The sequence below is a fragment of the Anas acuta genome, chromosome 6 (genome assembly GCF_963932015.1).
Source record: "Anas acuta chromosome 6, bAnaAcu1.1, whole genome shotgun sequence".
Lineage (NCBI taxonomy): Eukaryota > Metazoa > Chordata > Aves > Anseriformes > Anatidae > Anas > Anas acuta.
This window is the reverse complement of record NC_088984.1, coordinates 17,752,738-17,777,130: the sequence shown is the minus strand read 5'-3', so window position 1 is coordinate 17,777,130 and position 24,393 is coordinate 17,752,738. Positions and strand designations below refer to the sequence as shown.

The 24,393-nt window shown below is 36.7% G+C and overlaps 1 protein-coding gene across 5 annotated transcripts in view; it reads left to right on the top strand.

The window, feature by feature from the left end:
• KCNH7 (potassium voltage-gated channel subfamily H member 7) overlaps positions 1-19,134 on the top strand; it is a 224,188-nt gene extending 205,054 nt beyond the window's left edge. For all 5 annotated transcript variants that reach the window (XM_068687706.1, XM_068687705.1, XM_068687704.1 and 2 more), the window contains 4 exons: positions 4,241-4,504; positions 9,212-9,377; positions 12,660-12,852; positions 14,171-19,134. In XM_068687706.1, coding sequence (XP_068543807.1) covers positions 4,241-4,504; positions 9,212-9,377; positions 12,660-12,852; positions 14,171-14,437 — 890 coding nt within the window. In that variant the 3' untranslated portion in view covers positions 14,438-19,134. The remainder of the gene's footprint in view (positions 1-4,240; positions 4,505-9,211; positions 9,378-12,659; positions 12,853-14,170) is intronic.
• The last annotated feature ends 5,259 nt before the right edge of the window (positions 19,135-24,393 follow it).

Here is a 24,393-nt window from a genome sequence, read left to right as displayed (position 1 = left end):
TACCTTTAGCACAGCAAAAGGAATGACCGGACCCTGAGTCATTTTTAGTTTTCATGTACACAAGCAGTTTCCTCCTTTTTATATTCTTCTAATACCTAGTCTATTAGAAGGTACACAGTCATATTTAGCAATGTACTTCATTCCAGTCATATTCAAATAAGTATGAAGTAAACAGCAAGAAAAATGAATTAAAAGCATTTTAATTAACAGTTTAGTAATCATAAGATCCCTGTTTGGCACTCTGTAGAGCACTGCAGCCTGAATGCAGCTTGAGCAGACTTTTCTATAATTGCTCTGCATTATGTATTGGTACTGCTCCACAGTATCATTAATTTTTGTTATTACATAAATATTACTTACCAACTATATTGTTATTACTCAGCAATTCATAAATTGCAAAAAGATAATAATTCCAGGAATTAGGATTACCATTTTCCTTGTCTGATTCTAGGCTGTTCCCCATCTACATCAAGCAATCATCTGCATTTCCTGACAGTATGACAGGCATGATTTGAACATCAGTGTTCAAATTGTATGTCAACAGCTTTTGATTTTTGGACATCTTTGAGATTTTGTACGTTTTCAACCTGTTTGTGGTGTTGTACTTAATACACTATCTGAAATGCTTGGTCACTGACTTTTCACTCCAAATATTTCCTGCTTTTGGTGCACGAGTGGGCACATAAAGAATTTTTCTGCTCTCTGACAAGATAACTGACATTTTTTAATTAAAGAACAGACAACGAGCAGTCTTGCTCACTAGCAAATATTTTGTTCATACATAGGAAAAACAGATTGTCCAACACAGGAACATTTGTGAATATCACAAAGAAAGAGCTAGTAACAGTTGAAGTAAAATACTTGCTGGGAATCTGAAGATCTGAATTCTTTTGTACAATCAACCATCTCTCCTTCAAAGTCACAGCATGCATTTCTTCTTACCAAGGGACTTACTTGGTGTAACGTAAAAAGATATGGTAGGATTTTTCAAAAGGATAAGACAATGTCATGTCTGCTGAACAGATTTATAGTTATACAGATAATTTTAATGATAAGGATTGTGTGTCTTATGGTTTGGGATATAAATTGCTTTCTGCAGGGGTGAGGAAGTCATTCACCTCATTTCCTGTGCAAAATTGAATTTGTCAAGGCATATTATGGGGCTTTTTATTGGACGGCTGAAAAAAGGAGTTAAAATTTGCCTTCTTCTGAAACATTAGGCTACATAGCCAGCCTAATTAAGTATGACAAATTCCAGTTAATGAAATTACAGTAATATTAAACAATGCTGCTCCGCATGTAATAGATTACTGACACTTTCACCAATATCACTTGTAGCAGAGTAATATGTTAAGAGAAAGTCATCTAAGTTCATGGAGACTGCAACTGTTTGAATAACATGAAACTGCAATACTACAGGCTGACCATAGCACATATATGAAACTTCTTTGATCGCTGGTAACCATCGAACTAAGCAAGGTTTTATGCCAATATTTCTATAAGTCTATGTCATAGCTGCATTTCATTGCCCTCATGACAACCCTGTTTCTTCCCCTCCTTTGCTAGTACAAGCGCAAAAAGCAGAACACAGACCTTCTAAAAATTACTGTGAAGGATTTGGAATTTCCAGGCAGCAAATGTCAGATGACATTGCCTGTAAATTTGGCAGGCACCCAAACCACATAACAGGCTAACGTGAGTCTCATAAAGAGTGCAAATGATGTTTGTGCATGTTTGGTAAAGCAGAAAGTTACAAAAGAATCAGCTTCAGCAGAATGTTTTTCCTAGTGATCAGAATTAGAGAGTGAAAATTGTCTTACTAGAAAAGGAAAGAGGAAGCACTAGTATGAGGGAGTTTTTTTAATTATCACATTTATTTTATTTTTTTTTTGGACACAGAAAAAAATAAGAATCCTTTTGAAACTTCATGTCTGTGTGACAGAAAATGAACTTATCCATACATGCATATAAACAGATACAAAACTATTCTCTTCTGGAAAATTCATTCCAAACCAATGACTGGATTTCATTAGAAAATGAAGGAAAAAATAGAGAAATTCACACTCGGAATAAAGCACTGCCTAGACATTATTTGTAATATCTTTCCACTGAGCACTGCTAATTGGTTGATCTGAGGTGCTGAGCTTGCACCTTCATCAGGTCCTGAAGAGTCAAATGAAAAAAAGCAGTTTCTATTTTAATTCCTGTTCTAGTTGCAGAGTATAATGGGATTATTCTACAGACAGAAGAATCTCTAGCATCAAATAAGAGTCTTTAAAAAATGAATGCAACTTTTGACTTTCTGAATATATCCAGATGGCTAGCAGATAAAGCAATGGCAATAAAATAAAAGATGCATATTTTGAAATAGATGATCTGGTTAAAAATTATTCCTTGATTTCAATGGGCAAGACCTTACATTCAACAGATCTTCAATGTCTTTCTAATGCCAGGGAGTTCATTATATCAGGACAGCATTTGGAAAAGAATATGCTCTGTTGTTCTGAAAGAGATGCAGACTAAATGCAGGGACATCAATTGAATTACCCTGCTTTTACAGCAGTGTAATTGTTAGCAAAATCTGGCTTCTTGTTTCTAGATAGCATTTTAGTATTCCATGAGTATAACAGATAAGACAGTCTGCTGTACTTCAGCTACTATACAGTTTTTTTCATTAGAGTCTCAATGACCTCCCCTAAAAATGATTTGATTGATTTGTATTCCACAGGGTGCTCATTACAGCTACTGTTAGTGCACAAAATCCCATGAACATAAAAATTACCCTAAAAATGGCAATTTCAAGCTTTCATTATAAGGTGTTTTTCACAGGTTGAAGTCAGTCAAGCAGTAAGTAATTAAGACAATTTACTGTAGCATGACTGTATGCATTTCACCATATATTCCCACAAGAAAAGCCATGGGAGACATCTACATTAGAATTTTCTTATTAAGCTTTCTTTTGTTTTTGTACCACTTTGGAGAAGGGAGATGCAGGGAACATGGGACAACTACACAGTCTGAACATTGCCCAAGTATTTTACACTGCCAGCTGCTTTGCTTTTGTGTTGATGCCTTTGCAGTATCAGAGTATCACCAGTATCACTTACAGCTGGTAATCCTGTTTACCAAAAGCCAAATAAAATTACTTCAGTCCAGGGTTGTGTTAATTGCTCCTGGAGACTCCAGAGGGTACGGTTACAGAGACCTGCCTTGGTATTGGTTTTATTTTGTTGACCATTACCTGCCCTCACTGCTCACAGATGCCTGGACTCCTGCAGAGTGGTCTGTACAGATATGGCATTCTCTTCATGTGCAATAAAGAGAATTAGATAATACCACAGTTTCATTTCATTATAGTCACCAAAAAAGTGACTCATATGGTCTCAAAAGAGAGAAGAAACCTAGAGAACATACTAAATGTTGTATTAACCACTACTGTGGTCTGTAAAGACTACACACATTCCAGAAATATGTTGATTTGTAATTAGCACAAAGCAGATGGGAAATCATGCTGTCTCCCCAGGAAGTTAATGCAAACTAGATACAGTATTTATACGTTGTTGAGACTACTCTGCTAAAATGTGTTTTAAATAAATAACAGAACTAGAATTATCTTGACATTTCAGTTAAAAATAGGTAAGACCAAATATTGAATTTGAAATTAGCTTCAAGTTTATGCTGAAAAGAGGTCGGCAGTTTTCTATATTCACAAATGATCATTCTTGCATTTAAATCCTATTTAATTTTTACAACGTGTTTTGTAAAGGCTTTAAACCTATATTTTTATTTACCACATTTTAAGACTACTGAACCTGCTGTTCCCCACTCCAGACCTTGAATGTAATTAATGAAAGATTCATTCTGAATATGATTGTTACTTTCCTACCATATATATCACAGCTTGTATACCTTACTCATATGATTGGATAATCAGAGAATTGCAATTCATTCAAAAGGTTAAGGAATTTGGGCTAATGTTAAAAGTTACTTTGAGATAATCATATGAAGACAGATACATGCAAATGTCTTCTGGGAATTTAAGATAAATATAAATCTCCTCTCATACAGGAATAAAAAAAATTAACATAATTTATTCTAATAGGTGGTGAACTTTGTGACTGATATATGAATAATCTCCATCCTGTGACCAAAATAATCTAGAACAGTTTCACTAGCTTCACGAAACTGCATATTTAGTTTCATGAACTGCATATTATATACAATTATTTCTATCTAACAGATTATTTCAAAGAGAATGATCAGAATGATCCTGAACCCTCAGGGGACAACAACAGATATTATCAATCTATTAAGAAACACTTTGAGGAGAAAAAAAGTGGCTCGTCATCCTTTGTGTCCTCCATTGAAGATGAGCAAAAACCCCTGTTCACTGGAATAGCTGACTACCCATCTGTAACAGAGAAAACGACAGAGGTGGACTTTGAAGAAATGGTTCATGCAACAGAAGAAATTCTTATTGACAAAAGAAGTAATTCTTGCAAAGGTAATATAATTGGTGCAATTTTCTAGAGTTTGAGTAGACGTCTTATTTGGCTTGATTATCAAAAATAATTTTCTTAATGGTCCTAACGCTTCTTTACATAATAGTTACTTTTGTGTTTCCCAAAAGATTAAGAAAAACTATTTTAGATCAAAAATATTATTTCCCAAGAGGATTGCTATAGTTTGATACAATGGCTGTGGGACCAGATTACAGAACCTCCCAAAGGTTCACGTATTCATCTTGTAACTGACTTACCATAGAAAAGATTTTTAAACAAAATCTTCAAAATTGTCAACTAGTACTAGACCTCACTAAGTGCTCATGGATGAAAACTACATTCAGAGCAGTAAAGAGTACTTCCAAAGGAGTTTGACGTTCTTGAGTTGGGTGGCAGCACAAAATCCTACATAAGGGTTAAATAAATCTAGAGGTGGTCATGCACACACACCAAAAAAATAATTGTTTTCAGATAATTATTACCATTCTCCGCATTGACAATGCACAGCGAAAATTTAGTGAAAAAAATTCATAATAGCCTGAAAGAATTCTATCCCATTTGGCTCTACATGTTGGTTAAAAAGAATGCTATCACATCACAGAACAAATCCTGACTTCCTTAAGTAAAATATAAGAATAGTTGGCCATTTGTATATGACATATGGTCAAAAATTATTAAGCAATCTAAGTTAATTTTACATAAAATTACACTTAATATATTAAAATACTAATTGTCTCAGTGATGTGAAGGGAAATTAATGAAAAGCTCCAGATTAATATACAGCTATAGTGTTATTGAAAGTTTGCTTGTGATATTTCAGTCTGAAGGAAAGAATTACATATTTACCTCCCTTCTAAGTTTGTTTCCGTTTAAGGCAATTTAACCATTTAACTTTATTTAAGCAATTTAACCAATAAACTTTAAGCTTGTAAGTTATAAAATTAAAGTATCCTAATGATTGAACAGGCCAAACAGTATTTGTTTTTCTTTTTAAAGGTATGAATATGTGAAGCCTGTTCTTCTCAAGTTAGAACTATATAAATGTGCACCTCATAAACTTGTTGCATACATACTGATATTTGAAAGCTTACCTTTTCTCAAACAGTAGCCAGAAACGTGTCCTTGTAGCTATAGCAATGTTTTCCAAGGCAGCCTATTGCAGATTTTAATTGAGCTAAATTTAGCATGTATATAGGTTACATGTTTTGATTAAGACATATTTTGTACTCTAGCATTTCTGATAACATGTGTGGAACCTTGTTACCCTTCTTGCAACCTTCATAAAACCTTCAATAAAACAAAACAAGGTCAGCTTTTATTGATGTATGTTTTAAACTAAATTGTTATTCTTACTCTTATAAGAGATTGGTTATATAGTACAATAAAAGTAGTTATAAATATAATAAAATTTTGAAATAAACACTAACTATATGTATGCATCTTTATAATCTACATATACTATGGTAGCCTTAATATAAATGCACCTGTAATTGATACATATTTACTGTAACTGATACATATTTAGTTATCTTTAGTTTTGCTTTAAGCTTTTGTTTTAAGCTCCATTCCTTACTGTTGACAAACAGAAAGACAACTAATAATAATTAATTGATATCAGATAATGAGGACAGAAACTTTCATAATCCTGAAAACTATGATTAAAACATATGCCTCCTTTGAGGAGAACTGATAATTTTTCCATAGCTGCTAATCTAAATACTGCAGAAAGATGCTATTTCTATTCTCACTCAGTCATTATTTAGGCCATAAGATTGGTTAACTTATTGGTTAACATTAACTGTTCAGATGAACCAAGTTACACATTTATTGATTTAGTTCTCAGTCCAGAATTCTTCAAGCCATAGAAGACCACAGCTGGTTATAGAGTTGTAACTGCTGTTCAGTTTTTCTGAGGATATGGGTGTATGTGGAAGTATCTGAAAATATGCTTAGAACAGTATGATTCTGTATCCCACAAGAGATAAGTCAATAGTCTTGCTTATAGGGTATGAACTAATTTTATAATTTGAGTGCCAAATCACTTGCTTTGTCACAAATTTAATGTTTAACAGTCTACAAATACATATTCTGGGACAGAAACTATCCGTGATTTCCCTGGGATAATCAAAAGCATTGGAAAACATGAGATTTTACTGAATGATTTACTGTGTAAAATAGCCAACAAATTGGTTTTGCAGGCCATTAAAAAGCAGCGAAATGTAAGGCCTATAATTTTAGTTTCTAGTCCTGAAAATCACTGCTTAAAAATAATTCCACTGGATTTACAACATCCACAACCACAGTTGAAAAATTTACCCCTGAATTTGTTGTAGTTTGTTCCATTCACTTTGCTGAGAGCTTTCCAGCTTCCTTGGACACTGTAAATGGTGCCATGTGTGCCCACTAAATCCAAATTACATGCTTCTCTGACATTGTTTTCCTCTTTCTGTTGGCTAAAGTGGGCTGAGAACCTGAATAGGTTTCTGTGTAGCCAAGATGAAATCTCTTTCCCCTTCCTTCTGTTCAGTGCATAAAATCAGTTACAGGTCATGCCACATGAAATCCAAACACTCTTGACAGCTCCAGGAAACCTTCTACCACCTGCTAAACAAAGAGCAGATAATGCAGTAAGCACCTCTCTGATTAAAAAGAGGAGAAAGTCTCTTCCTCCTTTTGGAATCATGTAGTAAGAGCTCCCCTTCCTGACTAAATCTACTTGAAATACTAAATCTGAGCAGGAAATCTTTTCCTTTCCTTTTTTTTTTTTTCCCCTATTTCTTTACTTAGATAACACTGCTTAAAGATGTGTTTGAAAAGGATTAGCTAATAGCATTTAGACAAAACTCTCACATGTCACCCACACTGTTGTTTTTTTCCCTCTTTTCTTTGAAATATGTCCCTGGCTTCTATGGTTGCTTAGAAAAAAATCACGAGTGAGAAATGAATGTAACCTATGCAGAGTTATCAGCATGCAGTGCCAAAAGAAGTGTTAGGAGAAGCTCTGAGCAAACCATTAAGGGACTACTGAGACATGTGGGATTCACATCCAACTGCTCATACGACTGAAGCTACTGCCTTGTAAGCAGTCAAGGTTCTTCTCCAGCTGTACATTGAAGCACCAGTCCAAGCCCAATAAGAACTTTAAATGTATTCTATAACTTCACATGGTTAAATAATTACAAATATGAACCTAACAGGAGTTGTACTGGACAAGTATTAAAGTTTCAACAGCCTTTTTTTCCAGAGCAGAGGAGAATCTGAGTGGTACTAAGCAATTTTTGACTGTTTATGTGAGAACAGATTGAATCAAAGTAACAAAGACTGAGGATGGGAAGTAATATATGTAGAGAAAGCACTGTTCGTCCTAAATAAACCCCACCTGTAGGGTCTGCAAAGCTCACAGCAAGATCTTCATTCTATATCAAATAAGGGCATGTACTAATATATCCCACAATAAATAATTTTTAACATTTCACCAGTTTGGTGAGCAGGAAAAAAAGCCTGAAACTGGGAATGTAAACTAATTAATAAATGCACAGAGGTGTAAATTAAGCAAAGAAGAAGGGAAAATAGCTCAAACCAGAAAACTAAGCAGGCGTGCATAGTAAGTTGCAGTGTTTGAAAACAGAGACCTAAAATATGGGAGGGACAAGAGGGATGGAATTTGCATACAACAAGTATAGGCTGGGACCTGGAACAGTCATCATCATTTTTTATCTGTACTTAAAAAATATTTATTTTTTTTTATCATGAAGCTTCATTTAGTATTACAAGTGACCTATGACTGACCTAGAAATGCAGAACATTTCGTTCTTTTAGGAGCCACAGATTATTAAACAAAATGAACTGGCACCTTTCACACCACAGTACTATAAGAGTCTCTGAAACATGCTTTACACACCAATGTAAGGGTTGGGTTGGAGAAAAGTGATGCTAAAACTACATCAACAAAAATCAATTTCCTTTTGAAAATAATAACCAGTATCCCTTTGCAAGCATTATGAGCTGCATTAGATGGCCTCTGTCTCAGAGAAAATGTATCACACTTCGTTTACCTTGTTAAGAGAAGCAGTGTTACAATTACTAGTAAGAAAGGCAGCTAGCAGAGGTCTCTAGGGGAGACATTCCAAGGCACTGTAATGTATATCAAATGCTGTAAATGCAACACACCAAGTTCTCCTTTTAAACCAAAAAGCTAAACAGTAAATACATTTCAGTAGCACATTCAAGGGCAAGAGAAGAGGTTCTAGACAGGTCTCTGAAACACAAAAATAAATTCAAGTAAATAATTTAGGGTTAGTTTAGAACAAACACTTCTAATTTAAATGAAAAATGAATTGTTAAAAATCTTGAGAAAACTAGGGGTTCACTGGTAAAATAATAGAAAGAAAACTAATGAAATAGGAGGCATTAATTGGCAGAACTCTAATGTTGACTATACAAAGCTACTTTGTTTATCTACAGCTTTAAAGTATTAGCATGTCGCTATCTTTATGTTAAAAATTTAAAATTTTTGGATGTGTCCACAATTATCTTTCCTTAAACAGTGGTAAGGAACAAAGACAATTCAGGCAAATTGTCACCATACCAAATTGACTTCCAAGGTTTGGGAAACACTGGTAAGTGGAATGTTTGATGAGTGCCAATCCTTTCTAACAGCATGTATATAAATCTATAGTTTTTTATGGGTTTTGTTTTGTTTTCATCAGATATTGCTGATAAAAGAAACTGGGAGGAGAACATCAGGGAGTACCAAGACTCCCCAAGTCAGTCAGCATTACCCCATGTTACATGGGGCATCTGCGATACTGAAAGTGACTATGTATATGGGGAAGTGGAGAATCGATTAGACTTACTTCAAGAACAACTCAACAGGTAAAAACAGAGATATGATAAAAATATATTTGTGAAAGGGTACATAATTTAATGGATACAAATGATACCACAGGAGGAATGAATTTGCTCAGAAAGTTTCCAAAATCATTTATGTCTTTGGAAGTTCAAAAGTACAAAAATATGTGGGATGGGAATATCACTTTGTTGTCCATATAAATTCATAGGAATTCATAAAATCACCTAAATTCAACCTTTTAGATTCTTGGAAAAAAATGGGAATGATAAGTAAAAAATTTTTTAAATTGCTGCCAGAATAATGTCACTTACCTCTAGGTACCTGCATTAGTGACTCTGAATTGCTATGCTGAAGAAACTTTCTCCTCAACTAACAGGCAGCCTAAGAGTCCAACTTTTTAACCAAGAAACCTTAATGAGGCACCTAAACTTGCTAAATGTAAATCTCAGCTGGAATGCCTTTTCTTCAGCATTGATTCCTAAGTTTTTCACATGTCCACAAAACAGCAATTTTCAACATCTTCAGTATCTGAAGCATTTTTTTTTCTTTCCTGAAGTCCAAAGTAAACCAACTGCTTTCCTTAAAAAGAAAGCATTTACATTACAGGCCAGCTTCATTTTAGGTGCATTAACTTCTTTTGCAACTATCTCTGTTTATCATGAAGCTTCATTTAGTATTACAAGTGACCTATGACTGACCTAGAAATGCAGAACAAGTAAGATATGGAAGTATGCAAAGGCAAAATACGTAACACCCGTTACAACAGAAAATGGACATTTGCTTCATCAGAATACATTATTACCTCACTTAATAAAATGCCTCTTCTTTCTTCTCTCTTATCTTTAATACATTGCTTGGCAGCTAAGCAGCATAGTTTATAGCATATTAAAAATACAGTTACAGAACTTTGATCCATCATACACTATAGTTTACCAGGTAATTTCACTTAATTTTAAATTGCCTTATGCTCAGGTCTTTAGCTTCTTTATTATTTCCAATATTTTTCCATGACAAGTACTATGACACACTCAGCCCCAATTGTGCTTTAGTAGTCTTCATTGGCATTCTGTGCTGTATATTTTAGCAATCAGTTTAAAGCCAGGTTAATGGTATAGTGCTTCCTTCATCTACTATAAGCCAATCAAAACACAGTATTTTTCTTTTCTGAATACTATAAAGTACATTAAAAAGACATTTTTAACATGCAAGCCTAAATTGCTGTAATTTCTAATTGCAGTAGTCAAGTAATCCAAGGAACTGTAAATGTCATGTAGCCAAATATCTGCATGTTCCCTATTAACAGTGGGAATTAACAGTCTTTCAGTTACACTTCCTGAAAACTTAAGCTCTTAAAACTGAAATTATATCTCTAGTTTACCCACAGTTTCACCAAAATCTTACATAAATTCCCAATATTTTGGAGTGAGAGAATACCATTGTTATTGATAAACTAAGATTTAAATTGTTGTGAATTTTATTAAATCATTTTATACTTTAACTCTTTACATGTTTTTAAAGCTTTTCATGCTTTCAGGATTTGGGGCCTTGCTGGATCTTCTATGAATGTAACAGACAATATTCTGTCTGGCTTATGTCAGATCAGACCTGCTGGGGGGTCACATTTTCCTGTCCTTTTCCAAGCTCAGCATGCTACTCAAATTGTTAAACGGACATAGAAGGCTGGAAAGCCACTGTAGCAGGACTATGACCCTAGCACTATCTCCATTTTTCACCTTTTAGCCATTGGAATTTCATGGAGACTCTGGGCCAATGCCTAAAGTTCTCATGCCTTTTCATTTGGATGGCATGACATGGACCTTTTTTTAAATTCTAAAGAAAGGAGGGAGAAGATATACATGCCATAATAAAAAGATGAATAAACAGTGCCAGATGTACTCTTTGATTTGAAGTGCTAGGAAATCCCTATCAAGTGCTGACAAAGAAGTGAGCCATTTAAGAATTAATTCAAAGCAAAAGACAATTGCTGATACAAGTCCAATGCTAAATCCCTTTTACCAACTGAGATAATAAACTTCAAGTTTAGCAGACAGAAGCTCTCTGGATGGTGTCATGCTGCTGCTGAAGTATTTTCCCCTGTGGCATCAGCATCATGCTTGTGTGAGATCAGCATATTTTCAAGTAGCAAGCAACCCAAGAAGGCAAATAGCACGTGAACTGACTAACCTCGGGGTTTGGGCCTTTCATTGTAGCAGCTGATGCCACAGAGCCTGCTTCTCCCAGTAAAGAAAGAAACAGCATCCTAAATACCTAAATCCTTTGGGCATACCTTTCAGATTAATTTCATAGATGCATTTATAAATAAGTGACAAAGGTGATGGACTACTTCAATATTTAAAAAAAAAAATCCTGGTAAACACAAAGATCTGTCAGCAGCAGGATCAATTCTGCTGCTGTAGAGAGCCTAAGTAGTAACATTCACAACGCTAAAGGCTGCTGACAAAGATTTGCTTATTCTGTCAGAGGATGAGTTGCAATACAGAAGGCTGTATATCTGCATTACAGTCCATCATAGCATGTCTGTAGCCTTCTAGCAACTGGGGAGGAACAACATGCATTCCTTATTGCTGAGCTTGTCAATGATACTGGTAAGACCATTTGAAAATCAATTCAGTGCTATGCAATTCTAAGTATGAACATAAGCAGCTTAAATGTTTCAGAAGTCGTATAACAATTTATGAAAATTGGAAAAAAGAAAAAAGCTACCGAGTTTGAACATAAGAAACATAGAAATTAATTCTATGGTTTGTATAAATTTTCACAGTAAAGAAACTTGGTCAGTTGTTGTGTTGTTTGTGTTTTTTAAAGATATTTTCTTGAAAGTATCTTTAATTTTTTAAGTGCAGAAGAACATGAATGTAGTTTTCTGCTTATTTTGGTGCATTCTATTAGCATTGGCACGTCAAAATTAATTGACAAATACACCAGAACAAGAGTCCCACCCTAAGCCAGTACAAATTAATTTAGTTTCAATGAAGAGAGTACAGTTATTCCTCTTGATTTCAACTAAAGAACTGTTCCCCCCGTGTTACTGTTTGTTGCAAAAATAAAGGACAGTAATGAGCTCATTCTGCAAAGGAAAGGGAGAGCTAGCAAGCTTTGGAAGGGCTCAGTACTCCCTCTTCTGTTCTTTCCTACTTAAGGCATGGTCATGTCATAAAAAGCAATAGTTTGCTTTATTAATAAGCTGCAAGTCCTTCTTGAATGCATCTGTAACCCGTATGTAACCCGTATAAAACATACCCATTCCTGACCACATATTAACTGATTTTATGTAACTTCTCTAGGCTTGAATCCCAGATGACTGCTGATATCCAAACCATCCTGCAGCTTCTGCAAAGGCAGTCAACGCTAATTCCACCTGCCTATAGCATGGTGACTGCAGGGGCAGAATATCAACAGCCAGCAATTCGGTTTACACAAAAGCTTCATCCTGTAGCATCAATTAAAACAGACAGAAGTTTCAGTCCTTCATCTCAGGTATGTACACATTTAAAAAAATCATGAGCCTTGCTAATCTTGTTAGCTTATGATGGAAGAAACGCATACTAATCTAATTGCTTGTTCATTAAAGAATGTGAAATTCTTATTCTGATCCAGCACCTCTGCAGTGGACTTTGATACTGTATTTTCAGAGGCCGCGTTTTCTGTGAGGGTTTTAGAGATTCATAAAGTGATCTTATAATCAGACCAATTTACTTAATTACCATGCATTTCACAAAAACAAGCAGAAACAACAAATATTAGATGCAAGTGCTAGCACAAATGCTCTCCTAGCATCAGACCTGCCTGTGCAGGAGCATCTGTTATAGGTCCAGTTCTTGAAGTCCTGAGAAACACCGTAACTGTTTTCATGAAGGCAGAGGCCAGAGAAGTCCAGCTGAGGCAGTAGGGTGGTTATATACATATGGAAGCATGAGGGGAGAAAAAATCTTATGTACAATCCCTTGCCACTGCTGGAATACAAAGCTGCTGCATACCTACATTTTCCAATACATGTTTTCCACCCCAATTCTGTTCAGGCAGAATTTTATTTTCCAAATTTGTTTGGCATTTCTTGAATTTAACAGTTTGAACAGAGATGTGGCATGTTATTTGCAGATACACTGCAGCATGCAATTAGTAAATCCAGCGTGCTTGGATGTGCCAGATTCCTCATGCATATGCTGAAACACATACAGGCACAGTAAGTCCAATGCATCCAGAAAGCATCAGTTCACATGCATAAAGATTATCAGGGCAGCAAGCATGCATGTAGCAGTTTTCAGAAGCATTTACCCACCATGTATGCACCTACACAAAAAATACATCTCTGTCAGAACAGAAATCTAGCAACCCTCTAGAAACAAACATCAGCAGGCACACTGCACACTTTGCACAGATTCTGAGTTTAAAAGTGAAGAACTGAGTGCTGAGACTGGAATCCAAATGGTTTTAGTGTTTGGATTGAAGCAATTCCAGAGGTGCAGCCTGAAACTACAAATTCAGGAATATTGAAATCCACTCTTAGACTAGGCCTCAAGAGTATTCAGTCCTTCAGAAAGGATATACACTTGTTTCTTCATGTCACATGAGCATGACAGAGAAGGGGACAAAACTCCCAGATTCTATAACTAATCAACAGAATTGCATTCACTTACATTAAAGCAAATGCAGTACCATGTAAAAAATATTTCAGCACACTGCTTAATTATCAAAAATGGTTTTCCAACGATCTGATTGTGCTCATTTTGAGGAGAAATAAGAGCCTAGAAGAGACTGATACAATTATTGCCATCTTATTTCTTCTCTTTTCCAGTGTCCTGAATTTCTAGACCTTGAAAAATCAAAACTTAAATCCAAAGAATCCCTCTCAAGTGGAGTGCATCTTAACACTGCCTCAGAAGACAACCTGGCTTCCTTTTTAGATCAAGAACGTGACCGGTCTGTAGAGCATCCCCCACAGCGTTGTAAAACTTATCTCCCGCCAGTTAGGCACCCTTCCTTGCCAGAATCTTCACTAAGCACTGTAGGAATCTTGAGTCTTCATAGGCATGTTTCCGATCCTGGTCTTCCTGGGAAATAATACTTTTATACTATTACTTCACATAAAAATGTAAGTGCTTTTAATGGCTGTTTTTCCTTTTTTGTATTTAAATCCTCTATACTTGACTCAGGGGCTACAAGGAATATACCATTATATGCAAAAGTACTGTATATTTTCCTAAATCTGAAGCTTGTAAGGTAAAGTTGAGCAGTTCTGATGTAAATATATGTATATACATACACACACACTAACTGTATGTTCTAAACGTAAAACTGCCAGCATTCTCAAGGCACCTTATATTTTTATTTATTTTTTAAATAACATGCATGTTCTGAAATTACAGTTTACGTTGCATGGAGATGACTATTTACTGCTGTCATGGAAACAGTATTTTATTGTGGATATGTTTTCAGAACAAATAGGAGACCAATAACAATAATTCACACAGAAAAAACTCCAACCTGACCAATCTAAAATTCAAGTAAAATCTTCTGCTCACTTTTGAAAATTGGATTATCTTTCTTGTAGTGAGCTTTTTACTATAAGTGGCAATGATTCTGCATCTAAAGAAAGAACAAATAATGTAACCAAGTCTTCTGGGTTCAAAACAATTAGGACATAGAAACCAGTCTCCTTCCAAACCAGTTAAAGCAACACGGTACTTTTAACAAGATAGGAAAACAGCCATGTGCTGGAAGGTATCACCATAAATTGCATCCATAAAAACACGTATATTAATTGAATAGTTTGTTTCCAGTGTTATTATTTTTTTAATTCACATCAAAGAAGATAGCTATCATGAGCAGGCAGGTACTCTTCATGTGTCACACAAACATAATCAAATGCAATAAATCTAATTTCTATATAATACAGAGACTGTGTTCCTTTTGTTCAATACAAATTATTAACAACCTGTATAATTAAAAAATACTTAAATTCTTGGTTTATAATGATAAGGGTGGTTGTTTGCAGTTCTCTCTTTTTACTGACTGGCCCCTCTACAATGATCCTAGATAGGGTATAGCTGTATGTGGACACACATACCACACGCACATTCCCGGATGTGTGCATGTGTGTATATTATATATGTACATTATGTACATGTGTGTACGTGTGTGTATGTTTATATACAAACATATACACAAGTGTGTGTATATACCTACACTTACATGTAGGAGTATAGATATAGTTATATATATGTATATATGTAAGATCACTCTGAGGAACAATTGTAAACTTTCTTATTACAAAAGAAATAAGTTTAGCTTGTGTCCAAAGCTGACTACATTAGAATAAAATGATTTAAGGTCTGTAGGCTTTAAATACAGTATGTACTGTATATGCATAATGCTTTGTGAATACTTAGATTTAATTTTATTAAAATATTATTCTGCTTCAAATGCTGTGTTTATTTTAGAAGGAACTGATCTTTTTATTACTGTTTTTAAATATTAAAAAATGTTCACATGATTTTGTAATCTTAAAGCTTTACTATGAAATTCCTCTAGGAAGAGAACTGAATTCAAAAAAGAATGTAACCCAGTTAGTGGGTGAGCAGTGAAATTCTAACTAAAAATCCCTCTGCTCTAAACCAGCGTGGAGTAATTCTATAGTGGTTGACCCTCAAATTAAGAATTACCTATATCATGTGTTAGGGTCAGAATAATACATAAGACACTTAGTCATTCACAGTCAATAAACACAAGGTGGCTGCATCTTCTCTCATTTAAAATTAGTGTCAAAATACCAAGCAACACTCTGCTTTATCTTTGCATATAAAGATACCAAAATAAATTAACTAAATATCTCTAAGTTAAGAGAACCCAACCCTTCTCATACATGATCAAATCGTCTTCTGCCTCACATTGGTTGACTGTTGATAGGTGCATATCTTACAACATGCTGACGGCTCTTACTTCTACTGCAATGATGGGAGTTATGCACTTTTTAGTGCCTTTAGTGCAGGATCAGATCTTACATGATAGCATCACTGGGCCAGCTAGAATCTCCGCCTGCATATACTCCATTAAAAGAGGAGTGCTGAATAACAAAGTCAAATAGCGCTTTTTTTTTTCCTTCAATAGCAAGCATTAGCAACAACTGCTGTATCTCAGTCTAGTAGCTAATACTAACATCCATTACAAAGAACAAGTTAGCATATTGTCTAAAGAAGTATTTGTGGTTGTGCCACATTTAAAGGGTCTGGAATATTAAAAATAAAATGAATGAAAAGAGTATAATGTATGAACATTACTTTACTAAATGCGTTTTGCCCAGTTTCATCATTTGGAATTTCATATTTATGCCAAGAGACTGAGCAAAACAGGTGAACTGGGGAAGGAGAAGATGGGGAAGAGGAAAAGCAACAACTGCCACAATTGTTCCAAGTGAAGGAAAAGCTCCATCCTTGTATTGGCTTTAAAAGGCTTTGTTTCTTTCCTTCTCTTTGTCTGTGTTTATCCAAAAGGAAAATCTGAAATGGGGGCAACTAAGGGAGACTGCATAGTTACAGAAATTCTAAGTTCCCTAGATATCTGGCAACAAGCGAAGAAACAAAACACAGATGACAACTCGATTAGCGGTAGTCTATCTGTCCCTTCCTTGCCAAAGACAGACCTGCCTTCTCAGATACCTTCTTTTCTTGTTTAAGTACAGTGAAATAAATGAAGACCCACTGGTTCAAGCCTTCTTCTTCTAGAGACAGGTACAAACCACTGTTTTTAGAAATAGGAACAGCAAAAATTATTTTTTATTTTTATCTTTTCTGGGCAGGGCTCCCTTTAAATGCAGTCCATTTCTAACTACGTAGAAATTGCTCTGTGTTACCCAAATAAAGCTAGGAATAACACAAGGCTTGCATACCTATGCATCAATACACAGCTATTCTAACATATCCATAGCATCTTTCAAAAATTTAGGAGATTTTGGTATTGCTTATGCTTGAGCCTAAGAAGACTTATCTTGGCTATTTATATTTAAAACGTGTTGGTAAAAATACATAATACATTATAACCCACAGATGCAGAGTAATATCCTGATAATTCATGAATAGCTATTGTACTGAAATATCAAAGTAATCAGGACAATCACTCCAACTACAAGAGTTATCATTCAGGCTATACATACCCTGCGCTACATCTGCTGCAGAATAACGAACTTGCTTGTAGAAACCTGCTGACAAATTCCTCTTGTACTATCCTCAATCAAGTCCAGATTAGTTCTATTCAAGTCAAAGAGGTATCTGCCCTTTACCTCTTAAAAAGCAGAGCTTCCAGATTCAGTATGAGTTAACTAACAATGTTGTACTAAGAGCATTACAGTGACTGACAAAGCAAGTACTAATCTGGTGCCTATCTCCACTAAGAAGACCAAGTGCAAAGTTAATTAAAATAGGTCTGATAAGGAAAGGCCTGTATGCCAAGTCTGCCGTAAGTACTGACTACTCGTTTGCATTTTCTGTTTTACTATATTTTACTGATAGTAATTTGAGACTTTATTCCAACCTGCATCATTACTTGCAGCTACTCCAAATGGTTGCAATCGTATGTTTACCAAAGTTTCCCAAGTTGCCTTTCTTTCTCCTCTTTTTGCATGCAGGAAAAGAAAATGCAAACTCCATGTTCCTTATCTGTTTACTTCTCTTACCTCATTATCGCTAATGCAAAGCCCACTAAGAATATAGGTGGATGAAATTCTGTTATCTGTAGTATCTAGCAGCTGTGCACAAATACCAAGGAACCTAGTCTCACTTTCAAATTTAACATGCTTCAAATGTAAACATCTAATGCAAATACTAATTTTAAACTGTAAAATTGCTTCAGACCTGAAACAGACTTGGTATGCAGCCATTGACATAAATAAATTTTAAGTAGCCTCTTACCTACTTTAGATAAGAGCATGCATAATGTCCTTTATATGTGATTATTCTGAACCTAGAGTTCCCTTAAGTTGGAATGGTAACGTACTCATGTCATACAGCAGTCAATGCATCACATATACTACATCTCCTCCGTGCATCAATTTTTTTCTAAGCTTGAAAAGAAGACTATTAGAGAACTTAACCAACAAATAGCTTAACAGGAGAAAAATAAACACAATCCACAAATAGATCACCTATGCAAATCATCACCATGCTCAGTTTTATCAACGATAGTAAAGGAGCATGTCCTAAACCTTGTAATTGCATGAAGGCATCACTATGGCAAGCTTACTTTCTCTCATTGTATATCTGTGTATGAGTAGTAGATGGAAATGCATTATTAATGAGGAAACATTTTTCTTCATCTAGCTACTTGTATTTTTTTTTTAATGCCCACTTGGGAAGTTTTGATTATTAATGAATACAGAATGTAGCTATTCTCTTTGGAATGGAAATTAGATGGACCAAATTAAAGTCTCCTGCTGGATGGATTTGCCCCTTTTATGTATTATTTACATTTTCTATACTGAAACTTCATGATATTGTAAAGCTGAAAATACAAAAAAGTTGGAAAATTTAATCTAGATAAATACTTCACTATTATGAACTGTGGCAAATCCTGTTTGTATAACAGGTTTTTATATAATACAGTTAATATAAGTTTTATTTTGCTTTCAGAAAAGATTTCCTGGAAAAATGTTTACTGTACAAATAAAAGCACTTGTACACTGCACATATTCAGTATTTTATATCACCATAAAATATATTTGCAAGAAGTCTAAATATGCACAAATAAACGTATTACACTTATTTCAGTCATGAGCAACAGAATGTGAATATTTCATTTATGACTGACTTGAATTTATTTACTACAATGCAAGCACCACTAACAGGGATCCAAAAGTTTGAATACATTTCAGTGTCAAAATTATATTGTCGTAATTCAAAAAATAGTTTAATATTTAATATACTTATATCACCATGGGAATAAACATAAAAGCACAAATTACACAGAACACCTCTCACTGGCTTGAAGCACACAAAATAAAAGCACAAGATTAGACCTCTTCAAAAATTCCTGTGTACATAGTAAACTACATGTAGCATATTGAACTCCATCCTCAAGTAAAACTGTAAGGTATGTCCCTCTAACTCCACTGGTTGAGGAATTCAAAATCTAAAATAACACCCAGTTACAAAATCTGGGTAATGAAGTTGACAATTTTTATTCCATTTAAGGCCACATTTTCACAAATTACATTGATAGAAAGTGTTGTTGAAATACCTATCTTCACATCAGACACTTCTGTTTCCTGAGACAGTTTCTTTTAGAGAATTTACAGTGAAACATAGAGTGGGTTTACCATGCTTTATCATGTAAGGCCTACTCAGTGATTTTACTGATCTAGATGAAGAGTCACTGAAATATTTTGAGATAAGCTGAGCTCTTTAAAAAAAAAAAAAAAAAAAAAAGATTTCCTTGGGGAAAAGCCTGAGGTGGGATTAAAATACAATCAGCTGGAGGCAATTCCAGCTGTATTCAAATAGTATTATCTCAGCTTGCATCACAGGGTGGGGGAACAAAAAAAAAAAAAAAAGCAGGAGTAGGAGGCAAGTTTTACCTAGAATATCCTTGAGGAAGCGAGCTAGCTACCATGCATGGCCTACATTTATATGATCTTAAGTTTTCACTTTTCCAAATACAGGGTATTTACATTAAATTACATTAGCCTACTAGGGAACCAACTGAAATTAATACCTTAGAGAAGCCTCCTTAAGATAATGATTTAATTTTGAATGGTGACAGAACTAGATGAGGTATAAAAGCTCAGTCTTCTTTTTACCTCCCACTTTTTACCTCAAAAGGCAGTCAGCAAGGCAGTGGTGGTAATCTCTCCAGCACTGAGCTATACCTGCCTGCCTGCTGCAGCAAAACGCTCACTATCTTCCCAGAATAGATTCCATTGATTATCTATCTCTGTAGTTCTTCAGCATCTAATTCTCCATGCTCTAGAACAAATGCACACATTCATCACAGCTGACAACTCTCATTTAACTTGCAAAAGATAGCAGTGATTATTAATGCATTACATTATCTGTAATGATAACGAAACATTCTTACATTGTTTAACAAGACACTGTAACCAAAGAAAACTGATCTGAATCAGAAACAGTAAGCAGAACTTTCATCTTAAATACTGATGGCAGTGAACAGGTAAGCATGTAATTAAACATATTCAAATATTATATATTAATAAATATAATGACAAGGCTACCCCTAAGAAAAGAATTTTCAGCGAACCCACATCTTAAGTAGATTTTGGAAAAACAGTAATTTCTGACTCATATAAAGCTTTAAGTATGGTTATCTAGAACACAACTCAAACTTTCCAGTACTATACCTTTCACTAAACTATTTCATTTTTTGAAAAACGAAGAGAAAGTCAAAGATTTAAAAGCTCACCAATTTCGGTGAACTTGCTCCATGAAAAGGTCTAAGTTATGCCCTGCTCCCTTCCCCTCCAAAGATTTTGTACCTAATTTTTTACCCTTCTCACAGTCTTTTCAAAATTGTGAAAAAATAAGCCACATTGATGAAGACAGGCAGACCCACACAAATTCCTTGGCCACATTACCTCATTTGTACCAAGAATAATTTGCTTACACAACGCATGTCATGAAGGAGTACAGAAATCATCTTCCTTTTGAAGAAAGCGAAATACGCTATTTGCAATGGTTAATACAAAGCCAGATTTCATCACTGCAGTGATAAAGTAGGATTAATAGTATTCTGTGATACCCAGGGAAACGTTATGCTCTTCATTTACACTTTCCCTAACTCCAATGAAAAATTAGATGCTCATTGTAGATCCTGCCATATTCAAACCATGTTATAAAGTCTCCATAGGGACAGGCCTCTCTCAGATATATGGCATATTTCTATAGGTCTGTTACTTCACCAGTCACTGGTAATGGAAGCAAGCCACTCCTAAGACAACAAATCAACACATTGTTTTCCACATTACACAGTGTAAAACAACTGTATCTGATAGTCACAAAACCCTGACAAGGAACATGTCTTCAGTCAGAGATTCCTCTTGGCCTCAGAAATACTTTAAGACACTTTAGAAAGTTGAGTGCATATATACACATATATACATATATAAACACTGAAAACTATTCACTGAACTAGTTGGATCAAGGAAAGCCCTTGGGAAAACAGAAAGGAAAGAGGCTTGGTTTGGGCCCCAAGTGTTGAGTTACTCCTTAATGCAGCTGCAAATGGTTCCTGTGGATCACATGAAGGACCTTTATTACATTTCAAAAGCAGCCTCAGATCTATGCTTCTGAGAAAAGCAAAGCCCTCACTGCCACTAGTACAACCTGTGCCAGTTTTCTAAGAGTAAATTTCAGATGTAGCATTTTACAACATGAGATGCTTGGATCCCTAAATACACAGCATTACTATTAAAATATTTAATTTTAACTAACGACAAAGGAGACACATACAAAGGCCTGGTTTATTTGAGCAGTCTGGAAGCTGCTAAGCACCAGTGTCATGAAAACTAAGTGACAAGGCCCTATAGCAACTGTGTTTAGGCTGAGCAGCTAAATAACACAGAAAAAATATTTATTCTTCTTTCTTATGTTGTAGCCGCAAGTACCCTTCTTCAGCTCTATTGCTCAAGGACATGTAATGCAAACAGCATCCAAGCCTTTCACGCTTCTTTGTGCTATAATGGACGCTGTGAAGTGCTTTCCCAAACACTACAACTCCTTTTCAGACGTACTATCCACCCTTCCTAAAACTCTCTTTTTAAAAAAGGCAATTTCGTGCCCACTGCCCCTGCCGGGCACACGAAGCCACAACGCTGCTGCAGCCCCTCTGCGGAGCTAGGGCTGCCCTGGTCCGCAAGCAGCGCCTAAGGGCAACAAAACGGAACGGCGAGCAAAGCTCTCCCAGGCCCAAAGGCGAGGAGCCGCCGTGCGCGAGCTCCCAGGCTGAGCGGGGCCCAAGGCGCGGCAGCGCAAGCACTGAGCTCCCTCCTTCCTCACAGACACCCGCAGACGGGCCCGCCCACCGCCATCTCGGCCACTGCTGTTGGCCAATACGCGCCTGCGCGCTGCCGCTGGGGCGGTGAGGAGGAGCTCGGCGCGTTGCGGCCGCCTCAGCGGGGCGGGGAAGGGGCTGTGCTATTTGTGCTCGCGATTTAATCGTAGACTCATGGAATGGGCTGGGCTGAAAAGGAACTTTAAGATCATCTAGTTTCAACCCCACTACTCTGGGCAGGGTTGCTGACCACTAGAGCAGGCTGCCCAGAGCCTCATCTAGACTGGCCTTGAATGCCTTCAGGGATGGAGCATCCACAACCTCTCTGGGCAACCTGTTCTAGTGCCTCACCACCCTCCAAATGAAAAACTTTCTCCTACTTACCAACCTGAATCTCCCCTGTTTTAGTTTAAAACCATTCCCCCTTGTCCTAACAACAGACATAAACAGGAGCTCCCCCTCCTGTACATATGCCCCCTTCAAGTACCGGAAGGCCACAATGAGGTCTCCCCAGAGCCTTCTCCAAGCTAAACAAGCCCAGTTCCCTCAACCTTTCTTCATCGAGAGGTGCTCCAGCCTTGTGAGGATTAAGCTTTGCCGTGAGGCTGCCCCCCAGCCGTGGGTTAGGTTTCCCACTGGGCTGGGAGCTGCCCATGGCACTCTACTGGAGGCTGTGGTTATCAGTCCCGTGGCTGGTATCAGCCCAGTTTGGAAGGGACAGAGGGCTCAGCAATGGCCAAAGCGGGCAGGAGTGCAAGCATCCAGCTAGGGGACAGCAGAAGGGCAGGTCAGACATTACTTGTTCAGCCTAGCAGCAGGAATGACATCAAGTAATGTTGGTCTTTTTGTCCCTCTAAATCCAAATAAGTTCCCTTCTGATGTCTGCAAACTCCTTGAGCCTGTAAAGCACTGTTCTGGTATAAATACACAGGGCCTTATTTGTCGCTGCTATGTATGCAACATGTGAAACAAAACCCTGGCCTGTCATCTAAAGAAAGTAATGACAGCAGAAGAAGTACAGGGGGGCAGAAAGCAGACTGGCTTTCTCCGAAAGTCTTTCAGATGAAACTTGGGTAAAGCAGTAATCAAAAATTATGAAGAGTGAAACTTGAGAGAAGCAGAAGGGATAGCAAGCAGTAAAATGAAAGTAAAACAAACTGGGAAACAGAAACTAAGGGAGCAAGATGAGTATACAACAACATAAGAAAGAATTAAAACCCTATGTGTCTTCAAAGATGGGCAACAAAGCTAATGAAGGGTCTAGAGAATGAGTCTTGTGAGGAGCAGCTGAGGGAGCTGGGGTTGTTTAGCTTGGAGAAGAGACGGCTTAGGGGAGACCTCATTGTACTTTATAATTACCTTAAGGGAGGTTGTGATGAGGTGGGGATCAGGCTCTTCTCCCATGCACCAAGTGATGAGGGTAAATGACCTCAAGTTGTGCTGGGGAGATTTTATGTCAGATATTAGGAGAAATTTCTTTACTGAAAGGATACCCAAAGGATACCAGCAAAAAGATACCCAAAACCTCTAATTTTGCCTGGTTGGGGGCACTGGCAGAATTTGAATCACAGATTAAATGCCTTCATTTGAGTAGGATACAGTTCACAGCAACAAACTGGGTGGGGCAAGAGAAGCAGGCAGCCAAACCTGTCCTGCTGGGCTGCACCCATAGCGCCTGCAGCAGCTCATCCTGTTCTGGAGTTCGGGTTTTGGGTTCAGCCTGGAGGACGAAGACCCAGAGACAGAATAAGATCAGATACACGGGTTTTGTAAACTGAAGTGTCGTTCACAAGCTTAAGGAGTTATAACCGAGTCTGAGTTGTGCAGAGGGATTAGTCCCTCTGCACAGTGAAGGCAGACCACTCCAATCGCCTGGGGCCCCCACTTCCTCAGCGTCTAGCGCCTCCCGTGGTGTGAGCCTGGAAAGGCACAGCTGCACAAATCAGCAGCGCTAGAAACCCGTCTGGAAAGCGAAACCTCGGCCTTTAAACCCACGGTGCCCGTTCAAAGTTTCCTTCCAAACAT